At 40.7% G+C, this 15,613-nt stretch overlaps 1 protein-coding gene across 1 annotated transcript; it reads left to right on the top strand.

Annotated features, from left to right (window-relative positions):
* The first annotated feature begins 5,708 nt into the window (after positions 1-5,708).
* LOC121720041 lies at positions 5,709-14,317 on the top strand. Its single transcript, XM_042105874.1, has 14 exons — positions 5,709-5,810; positions 6,047-6,194; positions 6,510-6,760; positions 6,994-7,127; positions 7,329-7,430; positions 7,807-7,842; positions 8,260-8,267; positions 10,596-10,750; positions 11,873-11,953; positions 12,190-12,337; positions 12,489-12,739; positions 13,439-13,572; positions 13,774-13,875; positions 14,221-14,317. Exons 1-14 carry the CDS (start codon positions 5,771-5,773, stop codon positions 14,266-14,268), a joined length of 1,638 nt encoding a protein of 545 aa, XP_041961808.1. The 5' UTR covers positions 5,709-5,770; the 3' UTR covers positions 14,269-14,317.
* The last annotated feature ends 1,296 nt before the right edge of the window (positions 14,318-15,613 follow it).

The following is a 15,613-nucleotide window of genomic DNA, read 5'->3' as shown; positions in this document are numbered from 1 at the left end:
AAGAATGGCTTTTGTTGTGGAATTGCTTTTCACTTTGAGGAGGAGCTACTCGCTCGTCTACAGCCACTCATGACAACGTAGCCGTAGCCGACTCGTACTCAATGTAGCCTAACCGGCCGGCTGATCCGACTAACCCGGCTCTGCGGGAAGTTAATCAGTTATCTCAGACTGCCTGCTCACTCAGTCGCTTGAGTTGATTTGTGGAGTTGTGGTTATCCTATTTACGAAATTGTTACATTTTTGGCAGCTATGATGGCTAGTAGGCTAGCTAATGTTGCAAGAGGTTTGTGTGTTTATCGTTTTAGATTGAATTGTAGTAGGACTCAACTGATCCGAGTTAATGATACTAGAGACTCGCGACTCATGGGTTAATTTAAAGATACGGGTGAAAGATCCGAGTGAATCACGACTCAAACAGGCGTACAAAGCAGCCGCTATAGTTCCAGTGCATGCTGGCTGGTGTTCACATTATCACAGTTTAACCGTAAACAGCAATCAGAGGTCTAGTTTTATTCCAGAAATATATTGTTTTTATAGACGTTAGTTGCACGCGCTGCAAGAGCTTCCATTTACTGCACCATGTAGGCTAATGTAGTGCGGTTCTGTCAACATAAAAAAAAAAAACTACGGGTAGCCTACAATTTTCGCACAACTTGGTGGAAAAGTGTAGCACAGGTTAAAGAAAACCCATTCATTTTTGGAGCTGATCCTACTCAAAAGGAACTTCAAAGTATTTCCCATATAGTAGGCCTAGCCTTTTAGCTCACAACGACAGTGAAAGTGAAACTTGGAAAGTGGTCTCTCCACAGAGTGTTAGATCAATCGCGAGTTGATGCAGGTAAAAAGTAGGCTATCAACTGGTAGGTTAGTAGCCTAACGAAGGTAGCCTAATTTTGAAAAATGTGATGACGGCACACAAACTAGGGCAAAAACGTTTAGTATAGCCTACACTTGTGGTGATAGCCTATACAGTTAATGTGAATCGCGGACTATAACCAAAGGAAAGGAGAATATTTGTACCAAATAAAGGCTGTGTTTGTGTTTCTACAACATGTTGGCACAAAACGTAATTTCTGTCAACTATGACGATGTCCATGTTCAGTAACCTATATTTTTCATTTAGTCAAGCAGTGACATGTGGTTTAATGCATGGGGTAACATGACGTGAGACAGACAGAAGATGAGCCTGTCAGTAGCCTATCCCTGAATCCTGTCCCTCTCAATTTCAAATCACTTTAAAATGGTGTAGCAACCATACTTTTTGCTTTTACTTTTTTTTACCTCCTGAGAACCAATCCATAGACCTATGTCCTCTGTAGTGGACATAAGTTCTAGAAGCATACCCCTTTACCCCTTTGAGCTATTCTATCAATTCCTGTGGTCTTTTAAAGAGGACATCCTGGGCTTTCTAATGATATATCATGTGATTGGCTGGGTTGCTGGGAACCTCCTCTTCCTGGTTCTCAAAAATGGTTGACATCAAAACAAGCACATTTTATGGAATGAAATGAAAATGTCAGGAATCATATGATTCATTTTGAAAGAAGTTAAGTTATTTACATTTTGAAATAATAGTGACTTTATGAATGTCCATTATAATGGACACCAAGACCAAAATATTTTGATTTTTTGGGAAATTTAAGAGATCATTTGTGTAGGATGAATGAGGGGGGGTCAGATTTGGAGCTCTCAGGTGATGAGTGAGTGAAACAGAGATGAGGACTATGAACCTGTGCCTCAAGAAGATAGCGAGGAAGAGTAAGACTAAAAAATGAATTATAGCAGATGAAAGAAAAACATGAAAATGAAATGAACAATCCAGAAAAAAAAATACAACTGTCCAAAAAGGCAAATAAAGTAGTCTAGAAGGATAAATAACATTTCCCCCTTATATTTGGTTAAGTTTACCCTTAATTTAATACCACTAAAAGCATAATTTGTCCATTTTTGTCTATTTTCATGGCTACCTTTTCATAGTAAAACGGTCCTTTTGTCCACCACAGGGGACATGCTATAACATTTAAAATAAAAATAAATTTTAAAAAATAAAAATTGTAAGATGTTTTTTTAATCCTAAATAGAAAGGAAATCACACAAAAAAAAGAAATTGTTGGACACTTTTTTTCTTGGTTCCCAGGAGTATAAAACACCCCCGGACCCCTGTGTTATTGTGATTAGGCTATAGGTCCAAATCTAAATGTTTGTTAACTGTGTGTTTGTTATTTATGGGGGGAATCAGGGTTTTTATGTGTGTGTGTGTGTGTGTGTGTGTGTGTGTGTGTGTGTATGTGTTGGGGGGGGTCGTCGGTCCAGTGGTGGGCCGGTCCAGGAGAAAATTGCCAGGGCCGAATTTTGCTCCCAGTCCGACCCTGGTTGTCCCTCAAAGTTGATCAAAATTTTATTGGAGTTTTTGGCTGGGCTCTGTTTAGGCCTTCAGAAGACATATTTGTACTCAACATAGGCTGTTGATTTATTTTCCTTACTGAGATAGTAGTAGAAACACTCTCACACAAAGCAATGAACAGAAAATAAATCCCTTCAGGGTCTGAACAGCAGACCTCACAAGCCTGAAAAATAATTTTGGTTATCATTTTCAGAGCGCCCAAACACTTTGTGGGAATATACAAATATTTTTTTAATATGTTTTTCTTTATTCTCCATGATCCCTTCTTTTTAAAAACACCAATTTGACTTGTCTTATGAAAATCTTTCTTTTTTATTTTCCACCCTGAACATGGGCAAAATGCCCCATTGACATCAATATGTTTTGTGTAGAGTTACCACAGTGCCACCTGTGGTTGTATAGAGTAACCTGTGGTAGCTCTATACAAAACATATTGATCTCAATGGTGCATTTTGCCCATGTTCAGGGTGGAAAGTGAAAAAGAAAGATTAGCATAAGACAAGTCAAATTGGTGTTTTTAAAAAGAAAGGCTCATGGAGAATAAAGAAAACAATATTAAAAAAATCTTTGCATATTCCCACAAGGCGTTTGGGTGCTCTGAAAATGAGAACCAAAATGATTTTTCAGACTTGTAAGGTTTGCTGTTCAGACCCTGAAGGAATTTATTTTCTGTTCATTGCTTTTTGTGAGAGTGTTTCTACTTATCTCAGTAAGGAAAATAAATCAAGAGTCTATGTTGAGTACAAATATGTCTTCTGAAGGCCTAAACAGAGCCCAGCCAAAAACTCCAATAAAACTTGTATCAACTTTGAGGGACAGCTATGAACATGCAGGATTATCCAGACCAAACATGATTTTTCTACATACTATTCTTATTTATGTACCAGCATGCAAAATTTGAGCCTCCTACATGGTTTAGTTCTTGCGCTGTGGGCTTGTGAACTTTGACAAAAAAAAGAGGCCGACCAAAATCGACACCCCCCTCCCCCTGTAAAACTGGCGGTATCTTGGAAAGTATTGATCTTACCTAAGAGTAATTTTACAGTGTGTCTCCTGGGTAACATAGATACACCTGGTAACTTTTTCTGAATTTTTTGAGACCTAAGTGTGTGGGCCCTGGTTCAATTGACGTGGAATGACCCAAGAGAAAATCCGTTGCACACGGGTGGTGCCATAGGTCTATGTTTGCTTACATGAAACATAATACATAATATGTTTCCAATATTTACATGAAACACCCCGATGGATCATCAAAGGGCTATGCAAACTTCAATGAACTTGATAGTAAATAACCCACGGACTCCGACCACCAATGATGTGTCTTTTGACTGTTTAATTGAATCAACTTAGAATTACTCAACAACTTACATTGTTTCACAATCACATGGGCTATAGCCTATAAGGCTGTACACAGAGCCAAACACACGCGATAAGAGCAGCCAGCGGCACCGAGCTCGTGTGAGTGGTTAGTGGGTGGAGCTGCAGGCAGCGCTTCCACGTTTCGCGCCTCTAACGTGCAAGCAAGCACTTTTTTCACATTTTAGAGAAAACCATGGCCAAAATATAATTTATTTGGCAATTATATATCAATATTTTAGAGCTCCCCCACAATTTCAAATACCATGTTTCCAGGGGAGCTCAGGTGGCCACTAGCGGAGCCATGGCTCCCCCTGCTACCCCCTAACTCGCACCCTGTAGTTTAAAAAGTATAAAAGTTACAAAGATGAAAAATACAAAGCCCACATGTCCTAAGTAAGACCTACGTAACATAGCTTGAATGAAGTTTCTACGTAACATATTTCTACGTATGTTTTTAAACAAAATAAAAACATTATTAAACCACTATCCGTCACCTAGCAGGACTGTCCACAGTGCACAAAACAAGATCCATAAAGACATGTTCAAATGATTTTGGCATGGAGGAACCTGACTGGCTCTCTACACAGGGTTTTCTACACCATCAAACACCTTTGGGATGAACAAGAACAGATATAGTCTCCTGTTTCCACATCAGTGCCTCACTTTAAAAATGCATTTCTGGATGAATGGGCAAAAAAAGCAAAGGGAGATCAATTCCATTTGAATCCCTAAAGATTAAGAATGGGTTGTCATTGTGGGTGTAAGGCATCACATTACTTTTGTCTATGTAGTGAATGCATATATTAATTTCAAAATCAATTTTCTAAATAACGAGAGATAATTGTTGACCACAACAATGCTGCCCCACAAAGGCAAAAGGCAGTAACTGCATTTTTGGTAGAAAATTAGTTATTGTCATTTTTGGGATATTAAAGACTTCCTTTATCATGTGGATACATATCTATAATCAAGTTTACTGTTTTATTTTTATTTTTTTAAATAGAGGGTTGTGTTTACAGTAACTCCCAAAACCATACTGACTTACAAAGGCAAAAGGGAGTAACTGACCAGAGTGTCAAACTGAGAAAAATGAGTTTTTTGTTTTGTCTACAGAAATGTATTTTAGGTAGAGCAATGAAAATCTGGTGACTTGTTGCCCTGACGAAGAAATGTGTGTATATAAAAAAATCTTGTGCTCAAAGTTGACCTTTGACCCATATTTCTCAGATACTGTACTCTGCCTTTGTATTATGTACTAAAAATAAGGAGTCATACAAAGGCCTATATAAATATAGGAATAGGCCTATATAATTCTCTAAACACTTCTTTAAACACACTTTTAATTGTTATAATTGACAACATGATATATTATCAAACATTGTACACAGGCATCAAAACATTTGTACATACACATTCAGCACATTGGTTTATTGAGATTTATGTATAATTTATGGAAATAATTTGATCTGTAGCTGCTGCATAATGTTTCTGAGAAAAAAAAGCCCTGGATTGCTGTTTTTCAACTCAGATAATATATAATTGAATTATCAGGATTAAACAAAACAATATGTCTAGCAAAAAAAAAAGAATTGGCAACACAGCACTACACAAAAATAACATACTGGATATAGCTAAAATATATATTCTTGAGCAGTGAACATATTTTGATAAATCTTAAGACCATTTCAGGCCTCACATTTTAATTCATATTTCATTATACCTGTGCATTTCACTCGGTGTTTGGACATTCTCACAAAGGGTATGGAAACATATCCATTTCCATTTTAACCTCTTATCTTCTTCTTTGTGACCTTGAGTCTAGTGAATAATTAATAGGACAGATATCTCACTACATTGATAACTTGTAACATGTAACATTGCCAGCTCTTCAGGGCTGGGATGTAATTGGTCAGTCATGGTCTGGGGTGCAGACCTGAGCCTTGTCCGGCCTGTATAAATACTGGAGGGTTTAGGTCAGACTTACATCGACAAGATCAATCAGCAATAATGAGGTCTCTGGTCTTCCTTGTGCTCCTCGGAGCTGTTTGTGAGTACAACTGCTAAACCACTGCTCTTGCCTGCTGTGCTGTTAGCTCAACTCTAAAAAGATGCCACTAGATATTCATTCTGTTATTTCTGAAACACTGTTGTTTCTCTGCAACATGTTGTTTTGGCCTTGTGTGCAGTTGCTACCACAATTATTGCTCTCACCTACTGTATACCTGTGAGGCTTCCTATATATCATTTAGTGTTTGACTATGGTACATGTTTTCTTGTGTGCAGTTGCAGAGGAGGATAAGATTGTTGGAGGATATGAGTGCAAGGCCAACTCCCAGCCCTGGCAGGTGTCTCTGAACTCCGGTTACCACTTCTGTGGTGGTTCCCTGGTCAACGAGAACTGGGTTGTGTCTGCTGCTCACTGCTACAAATCGTGAGATTACTTTTTGTACTCTAGATGAGTCCTGAATATATATACAGCATACAGCTCTGGAAAAAAATAAGAGACCACTGCACATTTTTCTGATGTCATCCTACAATTGCTGAGTGACATTAAAATGAGTTGCAATAATATTCAAAATTCAGAGACCACCACAAATTTTAATATGACCGTAATTTTAATTTTTCCCATATATATATATGTCCTGGAAAAGTTATGCCTGTTTCAATAAATAATATGGTTTAGTGGGTTCAATGTATTCACATCAATTGATGATTTAGATCTGTCACTCTCTCTCACCTTCTCCAGCCGTGTGGAGGTTCGCATGGGCGAGCATGACATCACTTACCGTGAGGGCACTGAGCAGTTCATCAGCTCCTCCCGCGTCATCCGCCACCCCAACTACAGCTCTTACAACATCGACAACGACATCATGCTGATCAAGCTGAGCACGCCCGCCACCCTGAACCAGTATGTGCAGCCCGTGGCTCTGCCCACCAGCTGTGCTGCCGCTGGCACCATGTGCACCGTGTCCGGCTGGGGCAACACCATGAGCTCCGGTTAGTATGCCACCATGAAGCCTTCCTCATCTAGGCCTAGTCATCATCAATCGTGTCAAAAGTGACAAATAGTCACTTGCCTCGGATCCCCTTCAATACAAGCACTCTCCTATTTCACCTCTTAAGTCACTGACAGGAACCAGCTTCAGCCTAGTCATCATCTGTGTTTATTATTCCTGACTTCCTGATTCCAATGTCTTCCCAACATGCACCCCCTTCATTACTTCATGCAGTGAGCGGTGACAGGCTCCAGTGCCTGGACCTCCCCATCATCTCTGACCGCGACTGCAAGAACTCCTACCCCGGCATGATCACCGACGCCATGTTCTGCGCTGGATACCTGGAGGGAGGCAAGGACTCTTGCCAGGTAAGACACATTCATTCACATTCTCACTATTTCAAACGCATTGCAAATGTATATTTATTTTCGTACATATCTGTTTCACACCTTCAGTAACAGAGCTGCTTTTTGTCAAGCTCTTTGACACTTAGCAGGCATTGCACGTGTTTTGAATAGGGTGTATAAAAGAGTAACCATCCTCTCTCTCTCTGTGTGTGTCCATCTCAGGGTGACTCTGGTGGCCCCGTGGTGTGCAACGGTAAGCTGCAGGGTGTTGTGTCCTGGGGCTACGGCTGTGCTGAGCCCGGAAACCCTGGTGTCTATGCCAAGGTGAGATTCAGTGCATATCATTTACAAAATAACTACTGTCATATATGCAGCACTGCTTATGGAATAGCATGCGAGTAGGATTTCTTTCAATTTAATTGTATGCGTCTACATTTTGCGATATCAACCGTAATACACATTTCTACATTCCACTCCAATGTTATGTAATGTCTTATATTTTGTGACACCACTCCTACTGACACAAGCCTACTGACCATATCATAGCTGATATCAGACTCAGGATTCCCATTCTACTCTCCTCTGCTCCGTTTTATCGATGATCAATTATCTTTGGTCACTCCCTCATATCAAATGAACTTCATTTAGCGGATAAGTCCATCTTGTGATCACTATTGCTAACCAGCCCTTCTTTCTACAGGTCTGCATCTTCAACGACTGGCTCACCCAGACCATGGCCAGCTACTAAATCGGACCTCTGTATCTGAGTGTAGCTCTGATGGAAAAGATCTTGTCAACTGAATAAAATCAATGAAAACACATTCAGTCTGCTTTGCTTTTATGTGGTATTTGTTTTGCTGAAGAAAGGTACCTTAACCATCAAATAAGCTCTGTGTTGATAAGTGAATAAGGCTGATTTTGAAAGATGGTCTGGGCCCAGAATGGGGTTTGCCCATGTTGTAGAAACATGATGTAGCCGTAAAATAATAATGAGGAAGACTTAGAACAAAAGGGATCCGGTAGCTTCGCTAATGCCTAGCTTAAAAAATGGCTAGCTTTTGCAGAAGACTCTAGCCTATAAACTTACATACATTATACCATGTAAGTGACTAATTATGACCTCTAGATTGTGTTGTTGTACTAATTATTCTAGCCACTCCTGTCAGGCCACTGCACTAGTCCTTCATCCATAATACATCCAACAAGATCCAGATCCTGAGTGAGTGATGGAGTGTGTTCATGGCCTTGAGTGAAGAGGCAGCAACATTTCTGTAGATCACATCACCACAGTCTAACACTGAAATAAAAACTGCTTCAACAATTTAATTTTATTACTACACATAGGGAGGTTGGTTTTCTGTAAAGAAACCAATTTTTGTTGCAGTTTCTTTACAAGGTTATACAATGGAGATTAAATGCAAGTTACTGGTCCAGCCAGATGCCTAGGTATTTATATTCAGAGACTCAGACTCAGAGAATACAGTGGTTATTTACAAACTATTATCTTTAATGTCCCTAGCTCTATAAATACTTTCTAGAATACAATTAGTCTTCTCAGCATTAATGTAAGATTAATGATAGGTTCATCATTCCCTCCCCCTCCCCCTCCCCCCCCCCCCCCCCCCCCCCCCCATGAAGCTGAATTGACATTGAATTAATAAAATCACATAGGTAAGCCATGGATGTGTCACTCTGTGAACCGACAAAACCAAGTTCAACCAGAAATCAGTTGCCTTGGGGGGCCCCTGTGCTCAGTGTGATGCTGCTTGAGGTATTGTTGCCAACACGTACTACTTGAGGCCTCTGACAGAGGAAGTCCAGTAGCCAGTTGCAGAGGTAGGTACTGAGTCCCAGTTTGTCAAGTTTGCAGATGAGTTGTTGTGGTATTATGGTGTTGAATGCAGAACTGAAGTCTATAAACAGCAATCTCACATATGAGTCTCTTTTTTCCAGGTGGGTGAGGGCTGGGTGGAGGGCAGAGCAGATTGCATCCTCTGTAGACCGCTTGGCTCAGTATGCAAACTGGAAGGGGTCCAGGGTGGGGGGGAGAATGGATTTGATATGTGACATGACAAGCCGCTCAAAGCACTTCATGATGATGGGTGTCAGTGCCACAGGGCGGTAGTCATTGAAGCAGGATGGAGCAGTTTTCTTCGGCACAGGTATGATGGTGGCAGCTTTGAAACATGATGGGACGATGGCTTGCCTTAGGGAAGTGATAAAGATGTCTGTGAAGACATCCTTAAGCTCCCCTGCGCAGTCCTTCAGCGCACGACCTGGGATGTTGTCTGGACCTGTTGCCTTACGGGTGTTGATAGCAGCAAATGTCCTCTTCACGCTGTCGGCAGAGAGGCACAGGGGCTGCTCATGTAGAGGGGGAGGGGTCTTCTGTGGGCAGGTGCTGTTTTGTGCTTCAAAGCGAGCAAAGAAGCGGTTCAGGTTGTTGAGCAGAGGGATGTTGCTCTCACAGCTCTGTGGCGCGGGCTTGTAGTCCGTGAGGGCCTGAATGCCCTGCCATAGGCTTTGTGCGTTCCTGCTGTCTTTGAAGTGGGTGGTTATCTTGTGAGTGTATTCCTTTTTTGCTTCCTTGATGCCACGGGACAGGTTGGCTCTCGCTGTTCTCATGCCAGCTTCATCCCCAGCTCTGTAGGCTTTGTTCCTGGCCCTCAGCAGCCTGAGGACATCCCCTGTCAGCCATGGCTTCCAGTTAGCCCGAGTGATGATGTCTTTTGTGTGGGTCACATCATCGATGCACTTGGTGATGTAAGAGGTTACAGTGTCTGTATACTCCTCTACTCCTGTAAGGCAAAACAAAATATGACATTTCAAAGAGAAAGTGCCTCTTGCTCTTTGCATTGCGTTTCCAAACCACTGTTACCTATGAGGGGAGCAGCATTTCATGGGGAGGATTTGTGAAGTTTGACCTCTCACGAGTCAAACAGAGGAAGATGCCATTTCTGGAATAATTTCGATTGGAGGTATATGTGCCCTCTTATTTACTTATTTACTTACTTTTTTGTTTACTTGAATGTTATGTTTGTCTGTGGACTTAAATTGGTAAAATATGTCTTGTCTTCACCGTGGGATAGTGAGAAACGTAATTTCGATCTCTTTGTATGTCTGGAACATGTGAAGAAATTGACAATAAAGCTGACTTTGACTTTGACTTTGACTTTATCACAATCTTCCTCATCATCAAGCATAACAGTATCACCAAATCAACACCCGAAGTTTAAGTCGAAGCAGTATCTCAAGGATGTCACATTCAAATGTGTAAAAGTCCGACTTCAGAAAGTAAAAGTCCTGCCACATATTTACTCCAACCATTCACTAAGCCATCTGATTCTTATTGGGCCAACTCCTCAGCCAGGTAGATGAGTTAAATTAGTGAAAGCACCCATGTCAAATGCCCAGGTAGAATCAATACATGGTAGGACTTTTACTTTCTGAAGCCAGCCTTTTACACCTCTACTTCTTAATCATCATCAGCTCCGAGCGATTTAAGAAGGACATCATCAAAGAGATCAGGAGCAAGAAGAAGCTGTTTTATTTTGTGCGGTCGAAGATCAATAACAACATTCGCTCGGAGATGAAGAAAAGGATGTTCAACAAAGAGGAGGTTTTCGACAAAATTACAGACGACTGTACAAACAAATCTGAAAAAAGGTGGATCCCCAAAGTTCCTGGTGTCCTCCTGTGACCTTGGCAATTATGATTTCTAACTCTCGATCGACACCCTGGAGAAGGAGCTCCCAAATCACAAGAGGCTGGCACTGATCCAGTCCCTTCCCGTTTGCTCAATGGCCATGATCGATAAAAAGGTGAAGATCGTGCAGAGACTCATTTGGCTTACAAATATATCTGCAAATATAGATGTATAACATTTACCACTTTTGGTAAACCATGCTTTTGTAAAACCTAAAATATTGGCAGTACTCAAGAGTTCCCATATCATTTTCCCTGAAACTATTTTGAATACTGCCAAAAAAGCGCCTAAAAATAGAAGTGTGGTGAGAAAACACCAACTGCTGGGAATGTTTTGGAAGGAAAAACCTTCACCTCAAGTATTTGAGGTCACTGCACGCAGTATGAGATATAGACACTTGCAACTTGCAAATAACAATATGCATGCGACATTTTAAAACATTCATATATTAAATATGCTTATTGGTCCGTTTTTCATATTGACCATTTAATGAAACACACAAATAACATACTGAATATTGTTAAAATATATTTTATTGCGCAAACATACGATCAAACTTCCAGAGATTTTTTAGATCTCCGTTTCTCAAGGTCCCGGAGGACTGTCGCTATGAAAAAAAGAGAAAACAATCAGTTTTAGCTAGCAGTTTTAGAGTTGCTGCAGCCGACAGTACTCAGTGACCTCGAGAAACGGAGTTGCTGCAACCGACAGTACTCAGTGACCTCGAGAAACGGAGATCTTTGATTTGATCACCAGATTTCTCCTTTAACACAATCTCAGGCCTCAGATTTTAATTTATATTTCATTATATTTGTGCATTTCACTTGGTGTTTGGACATTCTCACAAAGGGTAACACCCTTTTCCATTTTAACTTCTTATCTTCTTCTTTGTGACCTTGAGTCCAGTGAATAATTAATAGGACAGATATCTCAACAACCATCACTACATTGATAACTTGTAACATGTAACATTGCCAGCTCTTCAGGGCTGGGATGTAATTGGTCAGTTATGGTCTGGGGTGTAGACCTGAGCCTTGTCCAGCCTGTATAAATACTGGAGGGTTTAGGTCAGATTTAAATCGACAAGATCAATCAGCAATAATGAGGTCTCTCGTCTTCCTTGTGCTCCTTGGAGCTGTTTGTGAGTACAACTGCTAAACCACTGCTCTTGCCTGCTGTGTTTTTAGCTCCACTCTAAAAAGATGCCACTAGATATTCATTCTGTTATTTCTGAAACACTGTTGTATCTCTGCAACATGTTATTTTGGCCTTGTGTGCAGTTGCTACCACTATTATTGGTCTCACCTACTGTATACCTGTGAGGCTTCCTATATACCATGTATTGTTTGACTATGGTACATGATTTCTTGTGTGCAGTTGCAGAGGAGGATAAGATTGTTGGAGGTTATGAGTGCAAGGCCTACTCCCAGCCCTGGCAGGTGTCTCTGAACTCCGGTTACCACTTCTGCGGTGGTTCCCTGGTCAACAAGAACTGGGTTGTGTCTGCTGCTCACTGCTACAAATCGTGAGATTACTTTTTGTACTCTGGATGAGTCTTGAATATATATATATATATATATAGAATTTGAATATGACCGTCTTTTAATTCAACTGATCTTCGTACATGAATTAGTGAACTGATTATTTCTGTCACACTCTCTGTCTCTCTCTCTCAGCCGTGTGGAGGTTCGCATGGGCGAGCATGACATCACTTACCGTGAGGGCACTGAGCAGTTCATCAGCTCCTCCCGCGTCATCCGCCACCCCAACTACAGCTCTTACAACATCGACAACGACATCATGCTGATCAAGCTGAGCACGCCCGCCACCCTGAACCAGTATGTGCAGCCCGTGGCTCTGCCCACCAGCTGTGCTGCCGCTGGCACCATGTGCACCGTGTCCGGCTGGGGCAACACCATGAGCTCCGGTTAGTATGCCACCATGAAGCCTTCCTCATCTAGACCTAGTCATCATCAATTGTGTCAAATGACAAATAATCACCCTTACCAAAAAAGGTATACTTAAAGTTCTTGTTGCAGTTGAAGGATAATTCCCAAGTGTACTTTATGTTGTAAGTTTATTCGTATAAATGTGCTTGTGGTATACTTAAATGGACTATTTTAATACTTCTTTGTTTGTGTATTTTAATACTTCTCAGTTTGTAATAGTACTAGTGAAGATACTAGTTATATACTTCTAACACATTTTTTAGTTCATGACACTTAAAGTAAAGTGAATGAAATTAAATGAGAATTTGTCATGCAGCTTTTCCATCAGTAAAAGTATATTAAGTATAAGTACCAAGTATAGGCTAGATATACTTACACCTTTATGTATACTTATCAGTTTAAGCCAAAAAGAAATGAATTTAGTGTATCTCTGGGCAGTACACAAAAAGTAAGCTATATGTACTTAGTTCAAAATAAGACCAACAGTACACTTCCATTAACTTATTTTTGCTATGACTACTTGCATTTGATCCCCTTCAATACAAGCATTCTCCTATTGCACCTCTTAAGTCACTGACACTAACCAGCTTCAGCCTCCTCATCATCTGTGTTTATTATTCCTGACTTCCTGATTCCAATGTCTTCCCAACATGCACCCCATTCATTACTTCATGCAGTGAGCGGTGACAGACTCCAGTGCCTGGACCTCCCCATCATCTCTGACCGCGACTGCAAGAACTCCTACCCCGGCCAGATCACCAACGCCATGTTCTGCGCTGGATACCTGGAGGGAGGCAAGGACTCTTGCCAGGTAGGACACATTCATTCACATTTTCACCATTTCAAGCGCATTGCAAATGTATATTAATTTTCGTACATACCTGTTGCACACCTTCAGTAACAGAGCTGCTCTCTGTCAGGCTCTTTGACACTTAGCAGGCATTAAACGTGTTTTGAATAGTGTGTATAAAAGAATAACCATCCTCTCTCTCTCTGTGTGTGTCCATCTCAGGGTGACTCTGGTGGCCCCGTGGTGTGCAACGGTAAGCTGCAGGGTGTTGTGTCCTGGGGCTACGGCTGTGCTGAGCCCGGAAACCCTGGTGTCTACGCCAAGGTGAGATTCAGTGCATATAATTTACAAAATAACAACTGTCATTTACAGATTGCTAATGTTAGAACATATTTTGTGTATGCAGTAAAGCTTATAGAATAGCATGTGAGTAGGGATTTCTTATTAAATTCTAATGTTATTTAATGTCTTGTATTTCGTGGCACCACTCAAGCACTACTGACACAAGCCTACGGTCACAAAACCATATCATAGATATCACACTCAGGATTTCCATTCTTCTCCTCTGCTCTGTTTTATCAATGATCAATTATCTTTGGTCATTCCCACATATCAAATGAACTTCATTTATCTGAGGAGTCCATCTTGTGATCACCTTTCTTTTTACAGGTCTGCATCTTCAATGACTGGCTCACCCAGACCATGGCCAGCTACTAAATCAAACCTCTGTATCTCAATCCGAGTTCAGCTCTGATGGAAAATATCTTGTCAATTGAATAAATTAAATCAAATTACATCTGTCTTATGTGCCTTTATGTATTTGTTTTGTTAAAAGGTACCTTAATTACCTTAACTACCTAACTCTGACGTACACCATCAAATGTGAGACATTATATAAATAGATGTGTGCCTCTCCTAATAATGTCCCGTGAATTTATTTAGGCACAGGTAGACTCCAATCAAGTGCATCTCAAGGACCATTGATAGAAGTAGGATGCACCAGAGCTCAATTGTTAGCGTCATAGCAAAGGGTCTGAATAAATTGAATATTTGTCTTTTATTTTTTAGAAATTTAGAGTGTTGGAGCATTGTGTGTAGATTGATGAGAAAATTACATTAATACATAGGATTAGATGTTAAAATCTATTGTGCTAAAATCTAAGGTAAAAACACATTCAGAAGCCCCTGCTCAAGTTTAACTTTAAAAAGCACACTACCCACAAATCCGCCAACAAATGGTCACAAACGCAATACAAATGGCCCATCCAACAGCAGTATATAGTATGCGGCATGTCATTGGGGTTATCAAGTGGGCACCCTCATTTACCGATGTTTCATTAAGTTAGGCCCACGACGCCTCATGAAGGCTTAACAGCGAAACCAGCGTCCTGGAGACACTCCCCTCCATGCTGCCACCATATTACCCCTTTATTAGCTGCTAATGAATTGACTTCTCTCCTTTTATCCTCTATTGCCGCTGCCACACATTTCAATACCTGGTTATGACGCCACGTATACCGCCCCTGGGTGAGACTTACTTTGCACCCTGATAGGATATGGTGGAGACTGCCCACACATGAGCAAAGTATGCATTTATCATACTCACCAAACCATTGACTTAAATTCTTGGGAGATGGGAGCACATCATATGTAGCACCTAACATAAATCTGATCTTACCAGCTTCCATGCCCCATAGATCTTTCCATTTAATCCGTCTTTTTTCCACCCCTTCCCAGTTCACCCACTGCCCTTGTTTTGCCTGCAACACTGCCTTCTTACAGCCTCCTCCTGTCTATGCATTTAAAAAAAGAACAATTAATTGAATTCATTTTAATATGAGTCTGAAACATAACAAAATGTGGAAAACTTGAAAGGGTCTGAAAACGTTCTGTTGCACTGTATGCACAGTAAGCCTTTTAGTCAGCATGCATTTTGGGTAACCAAAACTCCTATGGGGAGTTTCCATAGGGCATTTTGCAAAATGCATGGACATACCTTTACAAATAATTATGTAAACTACTCATCTTTTCTTCTATATTGATGTACGTTTACACACTATAT

Source organism: Alosa sapidissima, chromosome 10 (genome assembly GCF_018492685.1).
Source record: "Alosa sapidissima isolate fAloSap1 chromosome 10, fAloSap1.pri, whole genome shotgun sequence".
Classification (NCBI taxonomy): Eukaryota; Metazoa; Chordata; class Actinopteri; order Clupeiformes; family Clupeidae; genus Alosa; species Alosa sapidissima.
The sequence above is the reverse complement of the archived record's forward strand: the minus strand, read 5'-3'. Positions and strand labels throughout refer to the sequence as shown.

Coding starts and splice junctions, on each gene's coding strand:
- LOC121720041 (XM_042105874.1), top strand. CDS start 5,771: ATGAGGTCTCTGGTCTTCCTTGTGCTCCTCGGAGCTGTTT. Junction 7,431..7,806: donor ACCCTGGTGTCTATGCCAAG/GTGAGATTCAGT, acceptor TTCTTTCTACAG/GTCTGCATCTTCAACGACTG. Junction 13,573..13,773: donor GAGGCAAGGACTCTTGCCAG/GTAGGACACATT, acceptor TGTCCATCTCAG/GGTGACTCTGGTGGCCCCGT.